At 36.8% G+C, this 25,097-nt stretch overlaps 1 protein-coding gene across 2 annotated transcripts in view; it reads right to left on the reverse strand.

Annotated features, from left to right (window-relative positions):
* The window catches only part of Stx8 (syntaxin 8), a 259,235-nt gene that overhangs the window by 100,880 nt on the left and 133,258 nt on the right, over nucleotides 1-25,097 (reverse strand). For both annotated transcript variants that reach the window (XM_015504479.2, XM_048798066.1), the window contains exon 7: nucleotides 13,258-13,359. In XM_015504479.2, the coding sequence (XP_015359965.2) occupies nucleotides 13,258-13,359 (102 nt within the window). The remainder of the gene's footprint in view (nucleotides 1-13,257; nucleotides 13,360-25,097) is intronic.

Genomic DNA, 25,097 nt, shown 5'->3' on the forward strand with positions numbered 1-25,097 from the left:
AAAAAAAAAAAAAAAAAAAAAATTAAACTCCAGGAGAAAAATGCTGTAGCTAATAAATCCAGCAAAGTAGGAGGTTACAAAATGACCGTGGAAAAAACCCAATAGCTTTTCTATACACCTATGATAAATCTGCTGAGATAAAGAAAATCAGGAAAACAACCCAATTCACAAAAGCTTCAAACAAACTAACAAATCTAGGAATAAACCTAACCAAAGAAATAAAAGACCTCTAAAGTGAAAAAAATATAAAACACTGAAGAACAAAATTGAATAAGACCTCAGAGGATGGAAACACATCCCATGTTCATTGATAGGAAGAACTGATATTGTTAAAATGGCCATAATACCAAAAGCAATATACAGATTCAACACAATTCCCATTAAAGTTCCAATGGCATTCTTCACAGAACTAGAAAAAATAGTCCTAAAATTCACTTGGAAAAATAAAAGACCCCAAATAGTCACAGCAATTCTAAGCCAAAAAAGCAATCTTGGAAGCATCATATTAACCTGACTTCAAATTATAGTAGAGATCTATAGTAAGAAACACTGCATGGTACTGGCATAAAAACAAATATATAGACCAATGATACAGACCAGAAGACACAGAGACAAACCTATGCATATGCAGTCATCTGATCCTTGACAAAAACATACACTGGAAAAAAGACAGCCTTTTAAATAAATAGTGCTAAGAAAATGTGCTATCCATATGTAGAAGAGCGAGACTAGATCCTTATCTCTCACCCTGCACTAAAGTCAACTCAGAATGAATCAAAGATCTAGGAATTAGGCCAGAAATTATTCAATTCCTAAAAGAAAATTTAGGGTCAACACTCTAACATATAGGTGCACGTAATGACTTTCTCAGTAGAACATCTAAAACTCAAGAAGTAAGACCAAGAGTTAACAAACAGGAGAGCATTGGTAATGATATTGGTCAAATGATGTTATATTGTGTGCATGTAGGAATATGTAACAAGGAATCTCTCCAGTATGTACAACTATAAGGCATTAGTGAAAAAAATACATGGGAAAAAGGTCAACACTAGAACCCAAGCAGGCAAAAAAATAAATAAATGGCCAATATTTTGTACATATGTATCATTGATCAGTTAGCTGTGCTTTATTAATACTAATGGAAATGGCAAGAATAAGAGGAACAATAATATTTAATTCACTTACATTTATTTTTGAGATATCCTCTAGTTTTTGAAACCATTTGTGTTCCTAACTTTTTTGTTGCTTAGCCAAAACCTCTATAAATATAATTAAGATTCTATTATATCACATAAAAAATGGTTGTATGGAGAACTATGGTACATTATTTTGAAGATGCTAGGGAATTTTAGAAATGCTGTTATTCCAAATTTGCCATAATTTCATGTAATAGGGATATATCATATTTATTCATCTCTTAAAACTGTATTGTAAAATATACATAAAATTTACCACCTCCATCATTTTCAAGTGTACACAGCTCAATGGCACTAAGTATCTTCACACTGTTGTGCAACTGCGCTGTTTCTAAGAGTTAACAAACAGGATAGCATCCAATTAAAAAGCGTCCCCAAAGGCCTGGCAGAAGAATGCCCCCGAGTAGCAGCAGGAAGAGGGATTACTTGTGGACAGAACAAATGGGACCAATAGAGATGCTCCACAGAGCCAAGTAATATAGCTACATATTCACTGTTATAATTTTTAAAAATACTTTTTTTTAGTTGTTGATAGACCTTCATTTTATTTATTTATATGCGGTGCCGAGAATCTAACCCAGTGCCTCACACATGCTAGGCAAGCATGCTACCACTAAGCCCCAGCCCCAGCCCTCACTGTTATAATTTAAAAATGACCATATTCATTTTTTCTTCCAGGTAACAAGCTATAGCAGAAAAAATGTCAACAAAGTGATCAAAATCTTAGATGCCATATCTGTAAGAAATAAGACTATTATTTTATAAATATGACTTTTCATAAATCCAGAATTCATTTTGAGAGGAATTACCATTTTAAGGGCTAAAAGAAGGACATGGGATATTTAGAGCACAAATCAAAGTACTGAAGGGCGTTTTGTTGTTTGGCTGTTTGGCAGGCACCTGTTCTTTCGTGGATAACTGAGCTACTGCCTAACCAAATAATGTCAGCACCCACAACGCAGCAGTCAGCTCCAGAGCAGCAGAAAGTGCCATAAGATGAGAGGCCCAAGCAAGGTACCTGCCATGAAGGAGGCCTGTGTCACAGTCACAGCTGATACCCGAGTCTCATACAAAGATCAATTTGTTGCCAATCCAAATAAATTGACCTTAGTGTTCAGACTCAGGGGCAGAGAAAATCAATGGTGATTTTAAAATGAACTCCAAATCAGTTATTCTAAGGAATTTAACATGGTTCAGTGACTGAAAATTGTCATTATTGCCTGGTTCTGAGATAGAAATGTGAGCCAAAAAACAAATACCAAGTCATTGGTGAGGTTCTGTTGGAGCCAATTAATGGATCCCTGAAGCTGATGAAATTATTCATTAATTCACCAACATCTGCAGTCAAGTTATTTAAAAGCTCATAACCAGGCCTTATGACAACACCGCATTTCCAAGGGTTTGGGTACAGGAGCATTGTCTATTTTCTAACTAGCACAAATTCCCTACACTACTCAACCCCTAGAATTTTATTTAAATATGTACAATCTAAAGTGGACATCTACTTCATCAGGGCCAAAAAAATCAGTCCTAGAGTTTAGTTTCTGACTACAGGCTTCTCTTTGCAACTGAGCTGCTTCCTCACAGACCCTGCAGGAAGCATGCCCCTGCACAGCAGGGAGAGGAGGGATTTATTCATGGGCAGAACAAATGTGGCCAACAAAGATGCTCTGTAGAGAGTCACCAATTAATGGAGTCATGTATTATTATAATTCCTAAGAATACAGGAATTGAAAAATTTTTGCTTACTTCTATTCATTCTTTAATTTCATTTGCTTCTGTTTAACTTTATTTAACAATGTTTATTGTTTCTCCTAAGCAATGGTGAGGAGAGTAAACCTGTATCTCCTTCTCTGAGCACACACCAGTAACTGACTGGGTCTCAGAATGCCTCTTAAAAAGAGGGGATTACACTTGAAAGTCAGGTAGGAAATCTGTATTTGAATTTTCTTTTAGATAATACACCAAGAAGATAATACTTTATGAGTAACTGACTTTAACAATCCTATAAACGATCTATACCTCCATTAAACCCATTTATGATTATAATTTTTAAAGGAGGAGAGGCATGAAAATCTGTATCAAAACTTCCATTTTTGGAATTTTTTTTCAAAAAACAAAACATGTATACTAGATTGCTTTTAAATATGCAAATAACAATAGCCCTAGAGCTATAATGTCAACTTGAGAGACAAAAGTAAGAAATCTCTATCAACTGCTTTTGAACACAGAAGCCAGGAGTAGCATTCTTTTATTTCCTATCCTAACACATACTAAGCCCACCAAGTTTGCTCCCTGTCTTCCAGTAAAACATTTCCCCCATCCTTTTTCTTTTGTTCTGATAAGAAAAATTACATATGCACCTACATTTTTTGACCTATACAATAATGCATAACACTGAAGGTAAAAAGTCCCTTATGATTTCATAGAGATCTAACCTGGCACCAGTCACCCTGGATTAAAAAAGATTCACAAAGGTCTTGCCTAGACCCCCCCAGCCCATAGCTGAGGGGCTGTAATGTATGTGGGTATGTGGGTGGAGGGGTGTTTAATTCTCTTCAAAGAGGTATGAAAAGAGGATGACAAAGTTGGATGGAACTGCAAAGACCATCTAATCTCAGCCATCGATTTTACATGTGAAAAGACAGAGTGATTTCCTTCCCCAGGCTTACCTAGCTTGGGTAATTTCAGCCACAAATAGAATCCAATTCTTCATTTCATTTCAATTTACAAATATAAAAGAAAATCAATATGTGAATAAGGAGTGTTAGAGTGTAATAATGAACGCCTGATGGGTTTGGCTGTGTTAGCAAAATACATTAAGCAGATGTTAGGGTGCTCCTTCTCCTGTGAGTAGGGAGACAAATGATATCAATAAGACATACTTTAAGTATGCAAAACACACTGTTCAAAGACTCTTGACAGTTCTCAACCCAGCCAGTATGTGCTGATCCTATAGTGCAGGTGAAAGCAGATGAATTAACTGAACAATCATTACCAGAAAACACGCACAAACATGAACATCAGTAACATCATCAATCAAGGCCCTTATGGTGTAATTATTACTCGATAAGAACAGAATGTGCTCTTAAAAATCACACCTGATTGTTTCAAACCACACCAAGCAAAAATAATCAAAAAATGATTGTACTTTGTGATCCTTTCTGACCCCTTGATGATAGCAAAAAACAGTACCTCCTTGCAGATCATAAGAAGCGTGGAGGTCTCTGAGGTGATCACGGTGACAGCTCTGAGGCTGTCAGCCTCTATCAATCACCTTCTATTAAGTAAGGGTTTTCCAATTTTGCATCCCTCTCAAAGGCTTCATTTTGCCTGGATTAAGCTGAGGCATCAACATTTGAACTTGCTGCTCCTATTCCCACTCCCCAAATAAATGCTGTTAGCAAAAAAACAGGCTTTTCCACAGTTGGAACTCAAAATCAGCGTAGACAACAGTGATGTGGTCACATATAAAAGACATTCTGACCACAAGCACTTGACACACACATTACCCAAACTTCACAAGCAACCACAGGGCACAGGATGAAGTAAATATTTAAGAGGAAGGTCTGTGACCCTTTAGCACCTGAAATGAATATTGAGAAATACTAATGTGCACATCAGATGTCACAGTGTTTTCTTGTTCTCTAGGTAGGTCTATATAATGTGAAACAATTCTCCTAATTGTTTCACATTATATAGTTTCGCTACTTATTATCTATTATTGCCATGATGGAGAAAAGTCATTTTTCTAAAATACTCCAGATATGCCTGGGGAGAGAAATAGTTTTAAATCAATTGAAAACACTGTGTCAAAAATATTAGATCTCCTTAAGGAGAGGGACCCATTTTACTTCTTTTTGTAATACTGATGGTTGGGTAGATATTTACTATGTTAATATGCCAAAATCCCAAGGTGGGGACCAGAGTGTATATAAATAGATCAAAGTTACAATCATACACATTTTTTCTATATCAATAGATTTCATTTTTTTTTCTGTGTCAGAATTTTGCTATTTTTTTAAATTTTTGCATTACAATTCTTAATACACCATTATTATCACTGTTGTTTTTAATGGCTACATAAATGCAACAAAGAACTAGAAATAGGAGGGGGACAGGAAGTAATGAGTATGAAAGAGAAAGAGTTCAGCGTTAGAACAAACAGGGCTAGGGGCTGACTAGAAAGATGTGACAAGAGACCCCTGGTAGGACATTGCAACATGTTTTACTTGACCAATGTGGTGGGTTTTTAAAATTATTATTACTGGTATTATTATTTTTATTATTATTGAATTGAACCCAGGGGCTCTGAACCAATGAGCCACCTCCCCAGCCTTTTTTTAAATATCTTAATTTTATTTATTTATTTTTGTATGTGGTGCTGAGGATCAAACTCAATGCCTCATGCATGCGAGGCAAGCACTCAACAACTGAGCTTCAACCCGAGCCCCTCCCCAGCCATTTTTGTATTTTATTAGAGACAGAGTCTCACTGAGTTGCTTAGGGCCTCCCTTAATTTGCTGAGGCTGGCTTTGAACTCGTGATCCTCCTGCCTCAGCCTCCCAAGCTGCTGGGATTGCAGGTGTGGCCTGGCTCCATATGGTATTTTTTTAAATGTAAATTTACTGTCAATGTTAAAATATTGAAAGATTTGACTTCAAGATTCATATTTCAAGATCCTGTTTTTAAAAAGATACACACTGGGCACAGTGACACATTTTCATCACAGCTACTTGGGAGGCTAAGGTGGAAGGACCACAAGTTTAAGGCCAGCTTGGGCAACTTAGACAAAACTCCCATTTTGTCTCAAAACAGAAAATAAAAGGGGCTGGACATGTAACACTCTGATAGAGCACTCCTGGGTTCAACCCCCAGTGCCACATTAAAAGAAAAAAGATCTGGCAATTCTCGGCTTGCCTTTCCCCTTGGTAAAAACAAAGAACCCTGCTCTCTAGTTTGCCACTGGATATAATAATCACAGTTACCTGCTTCACTCAGGACAAGGTTTCCTGTCTGGCCTCTGAAAACAACTGCAGAGATCAAGGACTTTTTGGGGTCGGGGTGCCAGAGATTGAACACGGACACTTAAAACACTCAGCCACCTTCCCATGGGCGTAACAGTCAGCTACAATCCCAGCCCTCTTGATTGTCTTTTAGACAGGGTCAGAGTCTCACAAAGTTGCTTAGGACCTCACTAAATTGATGAGACTGATTTTGAACGTGCAATCTTCTTGCCTCAGTTTCCCACGTAGCTGGGATTACAGGTATGTACCACTGTGCCTGGCTACAGAAGAGGTTTTGAGCCTGAAAAAAACAGGAAGAAATGGAAAGAAAGCTCATTTTTGGAGACAGATGATGAGTCCACAAGGAACATGCACAGAGTTAGAGGGTACTTTGGGCAGTCAAGAGAAGCTGGTTGGCAGCAAATGAAGACACAGTCATGGGATTCAGCTGAAGTCGGTCTGAGATGTCAAATTGCTAGCTGTCTGTGAAACCACCCACAACAGCAGATGAAATTAAAACTAAATGAGCATTTGAGTTCTCCATGGTCTGGTCCCAGCCTGTCTAGCTGAATTTACTATGGCTCTCAGACAAATGTCCTCCATCCCAGACCATCCTATTTCTTGTTTGAGAAACCTGTGTTGTTGTCCTCTTTAAGTCTGTATCTGCCACTGCCTGGAATGCTACTTCCTCCTACCTGCCTATTACATTCTATTCACCTTTCTAAAATGAGTGTAAGATATTGGCTGTGGCATGCAGCAGTATCCCATATACCTCCAGGAGACCCTTTCTCATACTGCCCCAAGTCTGCACCTTCCCATCAGATGGAGCCAGAAATCAAGAAGACTTTGTGCCTGACATACAACAGCATTCAATGAATGGTAGTGGGACAAAAGAAGGGAAGGAGAAAGCAACCTGAGCGTTTTTTTGGGGGGTTAGTCTTGGGATGATGCTGGGTCATGGAAATCAAGGAGGAAAGCTGTTTTCACTAGAGAACCACCTCAGACACCAGAATTTATCCAAGAACAATGAAGACTGAAGAGAGACACTAGATTTTTAGCAAAAATCTGTTACTAATGAGCTTAGAGCTAGAGACAGTTTCTGATACATTATGGTAAAATAATTCAGCAATATATATCAAAAGCTCACATCCTGGATCTAAATAAATCTACTTGGAAAATCTGTGTGTAATGGATGACACGTTTTCTGTTTTGAAAGACCTCCTATCATGTGATGTCCTGCCAGGAGGTGGGGTATCACCTCCCACTTAGGATGACAAAACCACCAGTCTTCCCCTGCCTACCCTGGGCAGCCAGGCTCAGTCAGTAGGCACTCCCTTCTCTGACCAAGATAGGCAGAGATGATTACAGGCAGGGGAGCCACTCAGCAACTCCAACCTCAGCATCCAATCCAGACTCTTCTCATTCAGGAATGATGGCTGCCCTGTCCCCTGGCCATTCAGATGTCACTTCTCTGGGCCTCAAATGACCTTCTAACTAAGAATTCCATGATTATAAGGTAGCCAAAGCCAATCTCTGAGGCTGGCATCTGGAAGTATCCTAACCAATATTGTTTTAGTCAGTTTTCTGTTGCTGTGACTAAAAGCCTGATAAGAACAACATAGAGGAAAAGTTTACTTTAGCTCATGATTTCAGAGTTGAGTCCATGGTTGGCTGACTCCATAGCTCTGGGCCAGAGGTGAGCCAGAACGTTATAAGGGAAGGACATGGCAGTGTAAAGCAGCTTAGGACATGGCAAGAGGAAGCACAGAGAGCTAGCTCTGTTTGCCACAAACAAGATATAAATCCCAAAGTCACAATCCAGTGGTCCACCTCCTCCAGCCACATTCCCACTTGCCTACAGTGACTAAACAGTTAATACAGATCAGTGGGTTAATTCATGGATTAGGTAAAATCTCTCATAATCTGATCATTTCACCTCTGAAAATTCTTGCATTGTCTCATGTATGAGCTTCTGGGAGACACCTCATATCAAAACTATAACATATTTTAACTGAGAGAAAGAAAAAATTTAAAAAACCCTAAATATAGGGGGGAAATCCACATTACATCTAATATAGCAGAATGTGGAACAAGGCGCCCATAACAGGAGTACAGAGTTAAATGATGACATAGTGATTAGTACCTCTCTACCAAGTAGCTAACAAAATGTTTATAACATTGAAATATAGAAGGGTTTAAAAATACAGCATTATCATAATCCTATTAAATACTACTTGCAAAGAAAAGGTATAATACCAAAATATTAATTATAGAAGCATTTTACTTAATTTTTTAAATTACAAAAGTGGCATAAGCTTACTGTAAGATAGTCTAAAGTTACATAAAGAAATCCTTGGTAACCCCCGTCAGTTGCCCCAGGCCTTACCCACTCTCACCATTCTGAATATTGACTACAGATCTTCCATACCTCTATACAAGCCTCAACAAACACTGCATATGCTCCTCTTTCCTTCCCTTTAATGAGATCATGGTATATACACTCTGCTTATATTAGTTTGATATTTTCACTTTAGCAGACTCAGAAGCAGCATCTACTCATTCTCTAAGCCTTGGTTCTGGGGTTGTGGTCTCTTGGAAACCTTGGAGCTCCAGGCTGACTTAGGTCAGTCATGAGTGATTTACACCAGATGTCCCTTTTCTATACTCTTAAGACCTATCTTTTAGCTCCAGTTCCTAGCCCAGTGACTAGAACAAGGGAGATGCTGTAATCATGTTGGCATAGAGGAAGAGAATGAATGAAGGAGAGAGCCAGAGGACAAGATGACTTTGAAGGCAGAATTCCTTGGTGGCAGACAGAGCACTTCTCCCTTGAGAATGAATAAGGATGGCATGGAGGTATGGAGACACACCCATATACACAAATAATTCCTTGGGGCTAAGGAATTTCACTAGCTTATCTCAATGAACAATGACAAGCAAAAGAAGAAAAAGCAATAAAACAATATCTAAGAAAAAATACTCCCAACAAATAATAATTTTTCAAAACAATTTTTTGAAAGACAAAAGTAGCTCTAAGGTCTTTGAAATAAACTACACGACTTTGAACTACATTTTTGTCAGGTTCAAAAGAACAATTATGCCAGGTGCAGTGGCACATCCTAGCAGCTCAGGAGTCTGAGACAGGAGACTCTCGAGTTCAAAGCCAGCCTCAGCAATGGTGAAGCGCTAAGCAACTCAGTGAGACCCTATCTCTAATAAAATACAAAATAGGACTGGGATGTGGCTCAGTGGTCACGTGCCCAGAGTTCAATCCCCGGTACACCCCCCCCCCCAAAAAAAAAGAGCAAATGTAAGAAAAACACACTGGCAGGGTCATACAAGGTAAGGCAACAGCATGTGCACTAGAGGTGGCTTCTGCTAACTTCATGACTGATAATGGGCTTCAACCACAAAATTTCAAATTTCTGGTTTTTAAAAAAAATCAACTCCTTCTCAAATCAAATGAGGATGCTAACTTCATAGCTCCAAAATATTCCTATATGACTAACTCAAGTAATTGCTTCTCCTTAATGTTCTATGCTGGTTTCAAATAGAAGCAGGAGTCCTTGAGTCTTACCTATGGAAGAGGCTCTCTACAATCAACTTAAACCCATACCTTAACATAGCTGGTGACGAGTAAGGATTCCTTTGTACCAATCACTATCCTACCTAATTGTTCCCATAAGTCTACAGAATAACTACGTGTATAAGTTGGGCATCCCTTATCTGAAATGCTTGGGACCAGAAGTGTTTCAGATTTCAGATATTTTTGGATTTTGGAATATTTGCATATACCTAATAAGATATCTTAAGGAAGGGATTCAAGTCTAAACAAGATATTCACTTGTTTCATACATACCTTATATACATAACGTGAAGGTAATTTTGTACAACATTTTGAGTGCGCCTGCATTTTGACTGAGACACATTACATGAGGTCAAGTGTAAAATTTTCCACTTGTGACATCATGACAGCACAAAAAAAAAAAGTGTCAGATTTTGGAGTATTTAATATTTTGAATTTTCAGAGTAGGGATGCTGAATCTGTGATTGCTATCCTCATGGTGCAGAGAAGGAAACTGAGGCTTAGCGAGCTCTCCAAGTCAGCCAGGCTGCAAGTGTCAGAGCCCAAATAGACATCCAGTTCTGTGTCATGCCTGCCCAGTAGTGCTGTACTGCACTGTTTTAAAGCCTGTCCTGCTGCATGTCCAGCAGTGCTGAAGGCAGACCCAATGGTTCTAGGTTAAGACTGTGTTTGTGCAAGGTGGGGGGGGGGCTGATTTCTAATCACATCACCAGAACGCTGCTGCAGTCACAATAGATGTGCTTAGACAACATTACGTAATAGTCACTATGCTGAGAAGCAAGACTGTCCCTCAACCCTAGTCATTCAGAATTCTTCGTCTGGGCTTTCACAATTGGCTCCCTCCCTCAGACTCAGACAAGGCTCTATTTTGAATTCTAATGAGGATCAGGCATACTGAATATTTAAACTGCAATTACAAAGATCCTACTTTTATGTAAATGTTCTTAAAACAAGAAACAGATCTGAAAATACATAAAGGTACCAGAGGGAACCTCTAAGTCTAATTTGCTTTTAGAGTCTAGAAAAAAAAATCCCAGTGTTGTTTTCTGCTTGTTGCTATCATAGGGCTGCAGTTGGGAGAAGAAAAGGGAGGGGGGAAAAAAATCACACAAAAAAGATCTCAGCAAAAATTTTAAAGCCCGGCTCTGGAGTGAAAGGTTCACAAAGAGGTGCTTGAATTCTTTGTTAACAACTGAACAAACAAATTCATCATCAGGCCCTTCTCCTGTGTGGCCCCCTTGCAATTCGTTCTGTATTTATAACTAGAAATTCCCTCACTACTCAAGCGTCTATGACTGGTATGTCAGACCATCAAGGAAGATATGTGCAGGATAGGGAAACAAAAGGCCATTTCATGGCTCACAACATAGTTTTGCACTCCTTTGAGGAGAATGATGATGTGCCGGCTGCCATCCACTCAAGTCCTCTTAGTGACACAGTAAGAGAGAACCACATGAACAGTAATCCGGTTACATTTGAATGGTTTGCTTAAATCCCACCCCTACTAGTTAAAACACACCTTGCCTGCAGTTTCATGTATGTATGAGTTTACATATAAAATGATCAATATGCAAATGATCAATGCCTCGCATTTGAGTGGAATAGGTAAGTAATATTTTTGCTGTGTCTTGAGGCTCTTGAACCAATCCCTTACCCCTCAAATGCCTTTCCTATTAAGATCATAATTTAACTTCTGTGGCATTTGGATGTCCTCTTCTAAATGCTAGCATTTATGGAAAGGGAATGTGAATTTTTTTTTAATTTGTCTTCTGGGTGATTTTCTCTATTGCTGATAACGAAAAATATCTATTCCATTTTGTGTCACTGTTATTTTTAATTTCTAGAAGTTCTATTTGGTCTCTTCAAATTTTCTATGCTACTTTTTTTTTTTTAGAGTTTGCTGTTCTATCAAGATGCTTTCAAGCTTAACTTTTTTTTTAATTTAAAAAGCAGAATTAATGTTATAATTTATGTCTGATAAATTTTAAATTACAAGTCTATGCCGATTGGTTTTCATTTTCCACAGTCTATTGCTGATCCTTGCTCATGCTGTGCTATTCTATGTATGCTAGCTTATTCTCTGCTCACTTATCTTCAATTGCATGCTGGTCATTACCTTTAGAAATATATATATGGTTGATTCCTAGAGATGTAGGATAAATATTCTTTGCTCTAATAGGCATTTCATTTGTTTTTGACATGTAACTGGAGCCTCAAACCAAATTCATGGTATGGGTTTCCCAGGCTACCTGAGTGTAATATGTCCACGGTGCAAATTCACATGAGGGCCTTTCTCACCCAGCCTATCAGAACTGTATTCCCCCACCCCCACCTTTCTTTTTCCTCCCATATTCTGATCAGTGCCAATACTGCCTTCTCCACCACAGTCCTCAAGTGCAAGTTTAATTTACTTAAGGGTGTAAATTACTCAGAGGGTATAGCTCTTTAAGAGTCCCAGTGCCAAGAGTCTCCTAGTACACTTCTGAGTTGAAGTGGGCCTAAGAACTTATTTTCTATCCCACTTTTTTGCCCCTCTCAGGACTACAGAAAACCCCAATTTCTACCTGCAAATAGGCATTATCAAATTAAAAATTAAAAAAAGAGAAAATACTGGAAAGCACCTAAGAGTTTAGAGTTTGGAAGAATAGTGATTCTTCACATGTTAGCTTTATAAACTCATGCACCTTTGTGAGATGAAGCAACAAATAAGAATCACAGTGACTGCTACCATTGTACACATTTATTGTCACTTACCTTTAAGGCAAGGCACTGTACATAGGCAATATATAATTTACACTTTGCAAAATGCTGCATAGGGATTACTGCAGAATAACAAGCATCTGCATCAGAACTGCTAGGCATTCTTAACAAATAGTGTGCACTCTTGAATTCCATCTTAGATCTACTCAATCAGAATATCTAGCCAAGTATGTTAAGTACTCCAAGTGATTTTTATCTTGAAATATGAATCCCCATTTTATATACAAGGCATCAAAACATAAAGTGACTTGAAAAAAACAACATCACCAAATGTAGGATCTTAACTTGGTCAGACTTCAAAACCTGAGCAACTCTTAACTGTTCTGGGGCAGGTTCAATAATAAGCTAATAGTTTTTAAAAGTCAGAAAAGCAAACAAGAGCATCTTTAAAACCTACAAGAACTACCACTACCAACCTGCATAATGTTATACAATTTCCCAAACTATTAATCTCTGTAAACAAACAAAGGTTTCACAGATTAGATTAAAAAAAGAAAAAGATAATGATATTCTGTCTGAACCCCAAATAATTCATTTCATCATAAGATAAACACATCTTTTGGCAATTTCAATGCTTCATCAAATAAATGATACCACTTGTATTAGAGGAGCAACCAAATCCCCGCAGTAATGAGACATGGGAAACTCAAAGCAGAGTGAATCCACAAGTGATCAAAGAAGCAAAGCCATAATGATTATCATCTCTTACCACATGAGGTTGACTTTCTGTCCACCAGGCTCACACGCCTGGTTTCAGTGCGAAGTCTTTCATCTGTGTTCTCCACAAGGTTGGCAAGGTCATCAATTATCTCTATAAAGGAAAGCAAGATGGGAGATTAATATTCCCACAACACCCCAGCTCAGATTGTGGTTCCATAGCTGTGATAATCCTTCCTAGTAGTAATCTGTCAAGCACAATGAGTGAAAAGGTATATGATATCCTTTGAAAACTGCAATTCTGATTAAAATAGGCCAAAACAAAAATAGTAAAGAAAGAAAACTGGTTTAATGGGATTCTAGGAAAGCAAATTTAGGGAAAAGAAAGCATGACACAATGAATTTATGCCCAGTCAAATTTTCATTCAAGTATAAAGGTGACAGTAAGGAAAACTTCAGGGATGACCTTGGCCCTTCTTGAGAAAATCACTTGATGAGAAAACTAGCCAAGCAAGAGATGAATAAAAACAAAAAACTTAATGAAGAAACCAGAGACCGTGGCATAAGAGATAATGGATAGGTTAGAATGAAATTCATCTCAAAACTGAACTGAGACTAATCGAATATATGGATAACGGAAAGGTACATAAATGTTGCAAACAACATGTGACCCAGAATTTCAACTGAAAAATTAGGGAACCATTGGGAATAGGGAAGTAAAGTAAAAAAGAAGTTGAAATAATTATTCTTTTTCCCATTTCTCACAGCAAGTCACATCAAGCCATTAACAAGTTAAACATAGAAATATATAGCTTTTTAAAACTACTAAAACTTCAATGTGCTTTATGTCATTTTTTGGTGAACCTTTAGCAATTATCATCTTTTAGTAATTACTATCTCTTGCAAGGATCCTTTCTGTGGAGTTCATTTTTTTATGCTAATCTTTAAAAAGTAAAATTAAACACATTTAACTTCATTTTAAGTGACATTTAAAACAGCATATTATGATCTTAATTATGTGAAATTACTTATATCCATCTTCCTATATTTACATACCTATAGGGATATATGTGGATGAGGCATTCTAATGTTAATAATGATTATTTCTACCTGGCTGTGGTGGCACATGCCTATAATCCCAGAGACTCAGGAGGCTGTGAATCTCAAGTTCAAGGCCAGCCTCAGCAACATAGCAAAAGCCTGTCTCAAAATAAATAAATAAATAGGGCCAGGGATATAGCTCAGTGGTAGAGCACCCCTGGGTTCAATTCCCAGTACTACCAAAAAAAAAAAAAAGATAATTTATTTCTAGGTTGTAGGATCCTCTAAAACTATGAGCCCAAATAAATCTATCTTCTTTATAACTTATGTAACTCAGATATTTTGTCAAAGTGACAGAAATCTGACATACTGTTCAAAAAGCAAGAGAAAAAATGGGCAAAAAGATTTGAAAGGAAGATATGAACTATATTTTCAGATGACATGATTGTGTACATAGAAAACTATGAAATCTATTTAAAACTATTAGAATAAGTGACCTTAAAAAATTGGTAGATACAAAGTCAACTGTGAAAGGCAATTTATTTCCAAATACTTAAACAACAGAAAGAAAAGAAAACCCATTAAAGTGTAAGAGCATAAAAAACTTTATCAGGTACTTAGAAATAAACGTAACAGATGTGTAAATCCTTCACACTTAAAACTACAAAATGCTATTCGGGAAAAAAAAATTAAAGAAAACCTAAAAAAAAAATCATTATAGCACATTCATAAATTAGAAGACTCGATGTTTAAAAGATACCTATTCACGTTTCTCAATTGATGTATAGATCCAATGTAATCTCAATCAAACTCCTAGCATGCTTTTTAAATGAAACTACCAATTCTAAAACTCACATGGAAATGTAAATAATTCTAAGAAGTTTGAATAATCTTAACAAAGTAAAAAAAGTTGGAGATATTAAACTACTAAAATTCATTTTTATCATAAATTCACAATAATTAAGACAGCATGTATTAGAATAAAAACAAAATAGCAATGGTACAAAATAGAAAGCCTAGAGACAGACCTCTATGAGTGCACACATGCATGTACACTCAATTTTCAATAAAGTCATCAACAAAGTCATTCAAATGGAAAAAGAATAGACTTTTCAACAAATGATGCTGGAACAACTGGATATATGTATGCAGAAACAAAATGACTTTTTTCCCCACCATGCAGACCTAACTAAGTTCCAGGACCATAAAGCTTCTAGAAGAAGAAAAAAAAAAAAAGGAGGAAATCTTTATGACTTTGAATGGGCAAATATTTCTTGCACAGGAAAAAAGGGAATATTCACAAAAGAAAAAATTTGGTCAGATATTATAAAAATAAAAATTTGTGCTCATCCAAAGACACCATTACAAAAACTGATAAACAAGTCTTAGTCTGGTAAAAACAGTATTTGCAGGATATATACTTGACAAAATATTTGTATATAGACCATATAAAGAATCCCTAGAAAAGACAAACCCAGCATTAAAAAAGATCTGAACAGATGTTTTGCAAAAGAAGATACACAAATGGCTCATAGACTCAGAAAAGGAACTCAGCATTATTAGTCATAGAGAAATACCGATTTAAACCATGGTAAGATACTACTTCACATTCATTAGAACACTAAAATTAAAGATTGACAATGCTAATTGTTGAGAAAGATGTGGGTACTGTAGAAGTGTACATCAGTTCTCATCAAGCCAATCATAATCTGTTCTTTCATTCAGAACTTTCACTCCTAGGTACTTGCTAATTAGAAATAAAAATATATTTCTCAAAAAGACTTATACAAAAATATGTATAGAGCCTTATTTATGATAACCCCAAACTAGAAACAACTGAAATATCAACCATTAGGAGAATGGGTGAGCAAATCAGGTTATAGCTGTAAAATAAAAAAATGAGCTACTATTGAATGCAAAAACTGTATAAATAGTAATTTTTTTTTTGGCTAAAACAATAAAAACTGACCTGTGTTTTATGTTCCATTTATATGAAATGTAAAGATAAACATAACTCATAGAATAGAAATATCTCTAGGGTAATGAGGGGATTGACTAGAAAGGCACAAAAGAGAATTTTTCAGAATGATGGAAATATTACATATGTTATTAAATTTGTATTTATATATGTAATTTATATATTTATAATATTGTAAATACAAACGTATATAGTTATCAAAACTCAGAACTGAACACTAAAGACCTGTGCATTTGATTTTACATAAGTTATACAATTTAAAATGTAAACCAGAAAAAAATAAAGTTTACAATATTAGAGTACTCCTAAGTTTGTCCAGTAAATAAGAAGGAATAAAGGAGAAAGGGAGGGAGGAAGAACTGCTTTAAGACTAACAAAACTTAAGAACTGTAAGAAGTCATTCCACCACCTTGTGGTTCCTTCCTCTTTTACATTTTCCCTGGCAGTGGAACAGTTAATCTTTCACTGAATACTCCAGCAATGGGTAACAAGGACACTTGTTTAAAAAAAAAAATCAGCTCCGTGGCTGCGCTAGCCAGTGACTATAATTATTATAAAGTTCTATATAATAAACTGAAAATCTGTCTGCTTTCCACTGTAACCCCAGTTACTTCCAGACAGACACAATCTCAGTGCCCTTTCTTTCATAATTCTCCTATATCTCTTTTGTCTTAGGCTAGAGACAACTTTGAATCTTAACAAGTCCTCAAAGGAAGAGATTTCCTGATTTTGCGACATGCAATGTTTAGTCTCAGTATTCTTCCTAAAACATGATGACAGGACTTGGAGAAGTTGTTTCGTGTGTGTGTGTGTGTGTGTGTGTGGTCAGCACAGAACACAGTTGTGTTTATATTCAGGAGCATTTAAAATTAAGGATTTTTTTGGATGGAATGTTGACTGTGGGGCACATAGGACAAGGACCTTCACAAATGTCCTCATTCTGTGAGGTTTCCATTAGTTTTTCACTTTTCATTGTTATTCTTTACTTTTGCTGCTGAGCCTAGTTGTACAAACTTGTGCTTTCGTTTGCTGATATAAATTCAGTGTTATTTTCCTACGTAAGAGACAACTAATAACTAAATACAGAAGTAGAGGGAACTCGTGTTTTTTTTAAATATGGAATATTTAAAAAAGATAAATTTATACCACTATAATGTGTCTGCTTTATAGAAAGGAATAGTTATTTGTTCAGTTGAATGAGAGACCACCTATTGGATGATTTCTTTTAAACTTTATGACCTCTAGCAACAGCTTTTAATTTTTTAAAACATTAATTTGGGGGTTTCTCCTATTCTCAGTTGTCCATATATACATTGGCATCATGTTCTTAAAAATCTGTTCAAAAATTAAGTATTTTTATGATCCAGGCCTCATGCCTTATCAGGATATTCCATAGTAACTGTATATGACTTGTACAGCTGAGGGGTACATTGTTCTCATGTAACTGATTATATTCAGGCTCTCACAATATGTCTCAATACCATAATATGTAATATAAACTTCAGGTTTAATATCCTCTGTTATTATAGGAGAGTAAGTGCAAAATACTCCTTGTCTAACAATAAATATGTCAGCTGTTCTATGCTAACTAGGTTTCTAGATAGATTTCTCTTTGAATTTATAAATATTTGTAATTATGACTCAGAGGTAAATCAATAAATTTGTAGATTAGTACAGCAAAACTCAATAGTTAACAGTGAAGGGATTAATGTTTTAATCTAAACCAAATACAAAGTTTTTCATTTTGGCTGGTAACCCTCTTCTATTATTTTTAAAACAACTCTAATTTTTAAGACGTAAAAACAATTTAATTGTAGTTTATAAATACCCTCAAGTATGGAAGCACCTTTGGGTAAAGGCTAGAAGAATTTGCAGAAAGCTAGAAAAAGCCTAGACTGCTGTAAACGGAACATTAAGTGAAGGCTCAGAAAAAGCTATTGGAAGTCTGAATCTTCTTAGAGATTACTCATGTGGCTGTCATCAGAGTGCTGGCAGAAATATAGACAGCACAAGTCATTCTGATGAGGTCTCAGATGAATGCCAGGAACAATGTATTGGAAAAATGGAGAACAGGCCATCTTTGTTACACAGTTGCAAACAATATGGGGGCACTGTGTCCATATCCTAGGATTTTGTGGAATGGAGGACTGAAGATTGATGAACTAGGATATCTGGCAGAAGAACTATCTAAGCATGAGAGCATTCAGACTGCTGCATGGCTACTTTTAACCACACACAGTGAGATGTCACAGCAAATAGATAATTTCAGATGGAATTTACAACTAAAAGCAAAGCAGAAAAAGTCAGAAGATTTTCAGGAGAGCCATGTAAGGAATGAAAAAGAATGTTTGGGAGAAAGTACTAAAGGTATGTTCAAGTGGCTATTTACTAAAGAGACTCACAGGGTTAGAGGGAGTCAGGTGCTATTCATTAAGACAGTGTCAGAAAGATGTTTCAGAGATCTTCGAGGTTGTCCTCCCATCATAGGCCCAGAGCTACTGCAGGTCTCAGCTCACCACTTTCCATCATGGTGTTCCTTGACCACTCCAGCTGTGACTTTGCTGGACCCACTGGTCTAGAAGTTGTGTACAAGCAATAAGCACTGGCAACATCCACACGGTATCAAGTCTACAGGACTGCAGAATGCAAGAGCTTGGAAACATGACCACCTCTGCCTAGATTTTAAAAGATGCTGCAGGCTACCTGAGGGCCCAAGCAGAAGCCTGTCACATGGGCAGAGTTACTGCAGGAAGCATTTACCAGAGCAATGTCTAATGGAGCTATAGGAGCAGAATCATTCTTACAGTCCCAGAAATGTAGAGCTACCAGCATATAATGCTAGCCAGGGAAAACTGTAGGAATAAGACTCCAAACTGTGAGAGTTGTTGCCTGGACTGAGCCCAAAAAAGCATAGGGGTGAGGTCCCCAGGGCCGAAAACGCCCAGCCCCAACACAGTGTACCCATGATATGGGGACATGGATTCAAAGGAAATTGTTCTCCAGATTTAAAACTCAATATTACTTTCCCTGTTTGAAGTTACTTAAGACCAATAATCCCTCTTTCTTGCCCCCCACTCTCTCTCTTGCAGTGGGAATATCTACCCAATGTCTATATCCCTGCTGCATTTTGGGAGTAGATAACTTGTGTAATTTCATGACTTCACAGCTGGACAGAACTTGTCTCAGGATGAATCATGCCTTGAGTCTCATCCACATCTGATTCAGATGAGACCTTGGACTTTCGAGTTGGTGCTGGACCAAGACTTTGGAGCTACTGGAATAGAATGAATTTATTTTGCATGTAAGAAGCACATGAATTTGGGAGGCAGAATGCTATGGTTTGAATATGTTCATGTGGTAGAAAATTTACTTCCAAATAAATAAATTGATGGTATTTGGAGGTGAGGTCTTTGGAAGGTAATTAGGATTAGATGAGGTGATGAGACTGGGGTCCCCTGTGATGGGATTAGTGACTTTATAAGAAAAGCAAGAGATCCAAGCTTGCACACTTGCTATATCTTGCCATGTAATGTCCTTTGTCATGTTGTTACACAGTAAGAAAGTCATCACCAGACAGGACCCCTTGATCTTGGACAACAAGTTCAAGAAAGTTCTTTTCTTTATAAGTTATCCAGACTCTGCTATTATAGTAGTAGCAAATGGATGAAGACAGTTCCTGTCTAAAAACTGAAATATATGTTTTCTCATAATTGCAATAAAAGAGCCTCCCCAACACAATAGTATTTGTATTTTTTCATGCAGCTATATAGCCTTCAGTTATAATTTCTACTGGTTACAAAATATTCATTTCATTAAATCACCATTCATTAAATAACAGCCCATTGTCAAATACTTGGAATGCTTTCCTATTTCTAAATAATGAATCAACAAATTCATTCTTTCATTATGATTTTCATTCTTTTGATTCACTTCCTTAAGTTAACAAAGTACGACTGTGAATGCTTTATGGACTTTGAAACAGAATGTCAAATTATTTTTTAAAAGGTTCATTCTGCCACTGTTGGTTGGTTGGTTTGGTAGAATTTACTCTACTTGTCAGTTACTCTGAGAAAGAGATTTTCTAGGCCAGGGAACCTAAGGGAATTCCTCCCCTGCAGACCACAGCAACTAAGGTGGGAATTCCCCTAACCACAGTCTATTAAGAGCAAATTAAATACAGGTTTCAGAGTACAGGCTGTGGAACAACCAGCTGATTATTTCAGATTTCTGACAGTTGAGCCTCCAAAGAGGAACTGTTATCTTGCTTCCTGGTGTTTGCATTTGGTTCCGAGAAGAAGCCTACATTTCATTTGAGATATCAAGTGCCATTATAGCACAGAATGGGGAAAGAAGGACAATATAAAGATAGCACAAAACTGACAATGAAAAGCACTAAGAAATATCGTATTATTTCAAAATATCAGACTCCAATTATACCACATAATTTTTTCTACTCTCAATTACAGACTCAATAAATTCTATATAAAGGCAGAACATGTGTCAGATGAATCTGATGCTTTTTTATATGAATAATGGATTCTTAAGGATGCAATCATTATATGCTATTATGCCATTCCTTAACATTGCTAATGACACTTGAAGATAAATGCTTATTAAAAAAAATAAATGTTGGGTATGGTGGTACATGCTTACAATCCCTAGCTACTGAGGAAGTAGAGGCAGGGGGATTATAAGTTCAAGGCCAGCCTGAACAATTTAGAGAGGCCCTGCCTCAAAGTAAAAAGAGCTAAGGAAGTAGCTCAGGAGTAGAGTGCTTGCCTAACATGTGTGAGTCCCTGACTTTTAACCCCAGTTCCTCTAGCAAAAAAAAAAACCACAGAAAACGAAAAACAAACAATACAATGAGGAAAGAGCCTGTCTTGAAGGTATTACTTTAATTCCCTCTGTTCCCTACCATTTAATTGATACTTGAAATGATTAATGGAAACTAAAAACAGGAATGGTGGCCTCTACACTAGGAAGAGATGTCAAATATATTACAGAAAACAGGGACAGAAGAAAAGATTGACCTATAACTAAACAAAGGGACAATAACAACTCACCTAAAGCATCCTATGGCAGGAAGGTTGGTAGGAACCTCTGTAGACCCATGCAGAGTCTCTGGGAGCCCTGCAGGCTTGAAGGCCATGGAAAGAAATAGGGAGAAATTTGCCCTGGCCACATCTTACACATGGCCAGGTGGGCCAGGCGGGGCAGAAAGCACAAGCTCTTTCCTACTTCCTCGTGCCATAAACCAAGGCCTTTCAACTGGGCCTGAAATATGTAACAGAGCTGTATACTAAGAAGAAACCCTTCCCAACTTCTAAAATAGACACACATCTCTGTGTGTGAAGAGAGCAAAGAGAACAGTAAAGAGCTCAAAATAAAGAAACATCTGAGAAGTATTCAAAAGACTGTTCTCTTTCCCTTTCCCCGGTACCCTAGGAAACAAAATTCTTTCAAGAAAAAGAAACCTTGAAAAATTGTCCGGTTTCTTTCTAAAAAAAGATTTAAGAGGATACCAAATCAATGCAACAAGAACAGAGAGCCACAATAAGAGAACAAATAAGATTATTAATAACACTGTATGAAGTAGAAGCATAATTGTGAAAGGAAAAACTACAATGAAGGCAGTTCAAATAGGTAAAAGATTTAGAAAGTGAGCTTGAATAATCTCCTAGAAGACAAAGGAAAAACGTTTAGGGAGGACAAGTAAGAGGCAGGAATAAAGATCCAGAAAAACAGGAGCAGAAACAATAATCATATAAAGAAGAAATTTTCCTTAAGCTTATAAAACACATGAGTCTTCCTAAACAACAAAAAACCTACATTTTGTGCAACATTAATGAAAAGTTCTAGCAACATTTCATAAAACTTCTAAACGTGAGAATAAAGAAAAAAATTGTACAAGCATTCTAATAAGTGAGAAGCAGGAAAGAAAGCTTACCAACAAAGGGAAAAAATTAAACTGGTTTCAGACAGTGACATACTAAATATCAGAAAACAATGGAGTAGAAAGATGTGTAAGGACAAAGACTATGATCTATGGATTCAAAACCTATTCATTCCAGGCTGGTGCACTTGTGTACCTGTTGTCCCAGTTACTCAAGAGGCAGAGAAGGGGAAGAACACTGGGTCAAGGAGTTCACGGCCAACCTGGGCAACAGTGAAACTTTGTCATTTGTTCATTCATTCATTTATATACACATAATAGGTAAATAAATATATCTAGCCATGCTGTGGTGGATGCTCATGGATAAGAGAAAGACATAATAGCACATGCAACCAGAGAGCACACACCCATCTGGTTAATATAGGGAACAAGGTCATGAAAAGAAGAGCACTAAATGAGACCAAACTACACAGGTTTGTTACAGTAAAGGGCTTACAGCATCACAGGATGGCAATCACTCACTGTATCTGCTTGGGCGGCTCTGAAGCCATGGCAGGCAGGCCTTTGGCCAGATTTCCTCTACTCAATCACTGCTTGGTTTGCTCTTTCCATGTTGCACTAAGGTTTATAAGGTCCTTCACAGCAAAGGACTGTCCAAATCCCTGTCTGTTCATCTTTAAGTTCCATGTACTTAAAAATCACCTGGAGCTGCCATAAAACATGCATTTTATAAATCCAGCAAAATCACCTTTATGACAGGTACAGCAATATCACTTACATACTTTTGTCAGCTATTAGAGCTCCAAACTGTCAGAACACAAATTAAGTGGCAGAAAGACCAAATATAGTAAATAACACATGCAAAACACATTCATTTCAGGAGGGCTAAATGGTTGAGAGCATTTGCCCCATGCTGCACTAATATTCACTGCCTGGGGATATAATCTGCTGGCCTAGCTCCCATTTGCAGAAAGCATGCATAAGTATTCAGAGCTCGAAAAAATATAAATGAACATTGTGTCAAAGTGAACTGTGATAGGTGCATATACATACATGGATATACAATCACTTTTATTTATTTCTATATCTATGTATACATATTTTATATATTTTTCTGAAATATACCCACAATCTTTAGAAAAATATTTCAGAGATAAATAACGTTGTAACATCCTCCCAAAGTTATGTGGGTATACCATTAAAGCACCATTCCAGAAAAATAAAATTACTTAAAGTAGTATTCTTAAATGATGAATACATAAATGGAAAAAAAAGAAAATCAAAATTGGTTGGGGTGCCGGGTACAGTAGTACACACCTGTAATCCCAGTGGCTTAGGAGGCTGAGGGAAAAGGACCATAAGTTCAAAGCCAGCCTCAACAATTTAGTGAGGCCCTCAACAATTTAATGAGGCCCTCAGCAACTTAGAAAGACCCTGCCTCAAAATAAAAATAAATAAATAAATAAAAAGGTCTGCGGATGTGGATCAGTGATAAAGCACCCCTGGGTTCAGTCTCTGGTAAATAAATAAATAGAATTTTTATTTTTTGATGTGAAACATACCTCACATATAGAAAAATATGAAAAACCATATGTATACCTCAGTTAATTATCAAAAAGCATGTGTACCTTTTTTTTTTTCTTTATGCAGTGCTGGAGCTCAAACCCATGGCCTTGTGCATTCCAGACCAGTGCATTACCACTGAGCTACAATCCCAGCCCGAATTATCAGAGTGAATACCCGTTTAATTATTACCAATGTAAAAAAAAGAGGAAGCTGAAAAGCCTCAACAATTCCTTTGTACCCTACTTTGCCTTCTAATTACTACTATTTCTTTAGTCCTCCAAAATAACAAGCATTCTTTTAATAACATTTACATGCTTTTCTGTACAGTTTTATCACTCTCAAAAGGAAAAATATTCATATCATTTTGCAAACACCTATAAAAAAACTGATGTTACAACCACTGGATGAAGAGTCATTGGGAACCAGTATATTCACAGTTTAAAGGACTGTCCCATGATTATATGCCTGTAGGATTTAAACCAGAGTCAGAGTCTCATACTAATCAAAAAGTCCAGATACAATTCAAAAATACTCAGCACATGGCAAACCAGAAAATCTCAAATTGCAAGGGAAAAAAAAATCAACAGATAGAATGCTGAGAAACCATAGTTTTGGCATTATCTGACAAAGACTTTAAAACGGCTACAATAAAAATGCTCCAACAAGTAATAGTGAACACTCTTGAAACAAATGAAAAGACAGAAAATCTCAGCAAAGATATAGAGCAGAACCAAATGTAAATTTCGGGACTGAAAAATATAAAATTCACTGAATGATCTCAGTAGCAGAGACAATAAGGAAAGAGGCAGAGAACTAGAAAATAGTACAATAAAAACTATCATACAAAAAAACAAAGAGAAAAGAGACAAGGAAAATAAAAATTAATAGCACCTCAAGGGGAGGAAAGATCAAACATTTATGCCACTGGAGTCTTAGAAGAGAGGACAAAGAGTGAAGGATAGCAAAAAATGATTTAAGAAATAACGGCTGAATTTTCCTAAATTTGGCATATTTGAGAAGCTCAATAAAACCCAAATAATATAAACAAATCCATGTCATAACCAAGCTGTAAACACTAAAGTTAGAGGGGGAAAAAAATCTTGAAAACAACTAAAGAAAAAGAACATTATTTTTAAAGGAACAAAGATTTCACAGAATGTGGATTTCTTGGCAGAAATTAGAGGCCAGAAAGAAGTGTAACTTCTGTAGTAGTAACTTCTGTAGAAGTGCCTATCTGTAATCCTAGCTATTTGGGAGACTGAGGTAGGAGGATTGAAAGTTTGAGTCCAGCCTGGATACCTTAGTGAGATTCTCTCTCAAAATATAACAAAAAAGTTGAGGATGTAGCTCTGTGGTAGAACACTTGCCTAGTTTGTGTTAGGCCCTGGTTTTAATCCCCAATTCCCCCCCCCCT

This window comes from Marmota marmota, unplaced genomic scaffold (genome assembly GCF_001458135.2).
Source record: "Marmota marmota marmota unplaced genomic scaffold, marMar, whole genome shotgun sequence".
Taxonomy (NCBI): domain Eukaryota; kingdom Metazoa; phylum Chordata; class Mammalia; order Rodentia; family Sciuridae; genus Marmota; species Marmota marmota.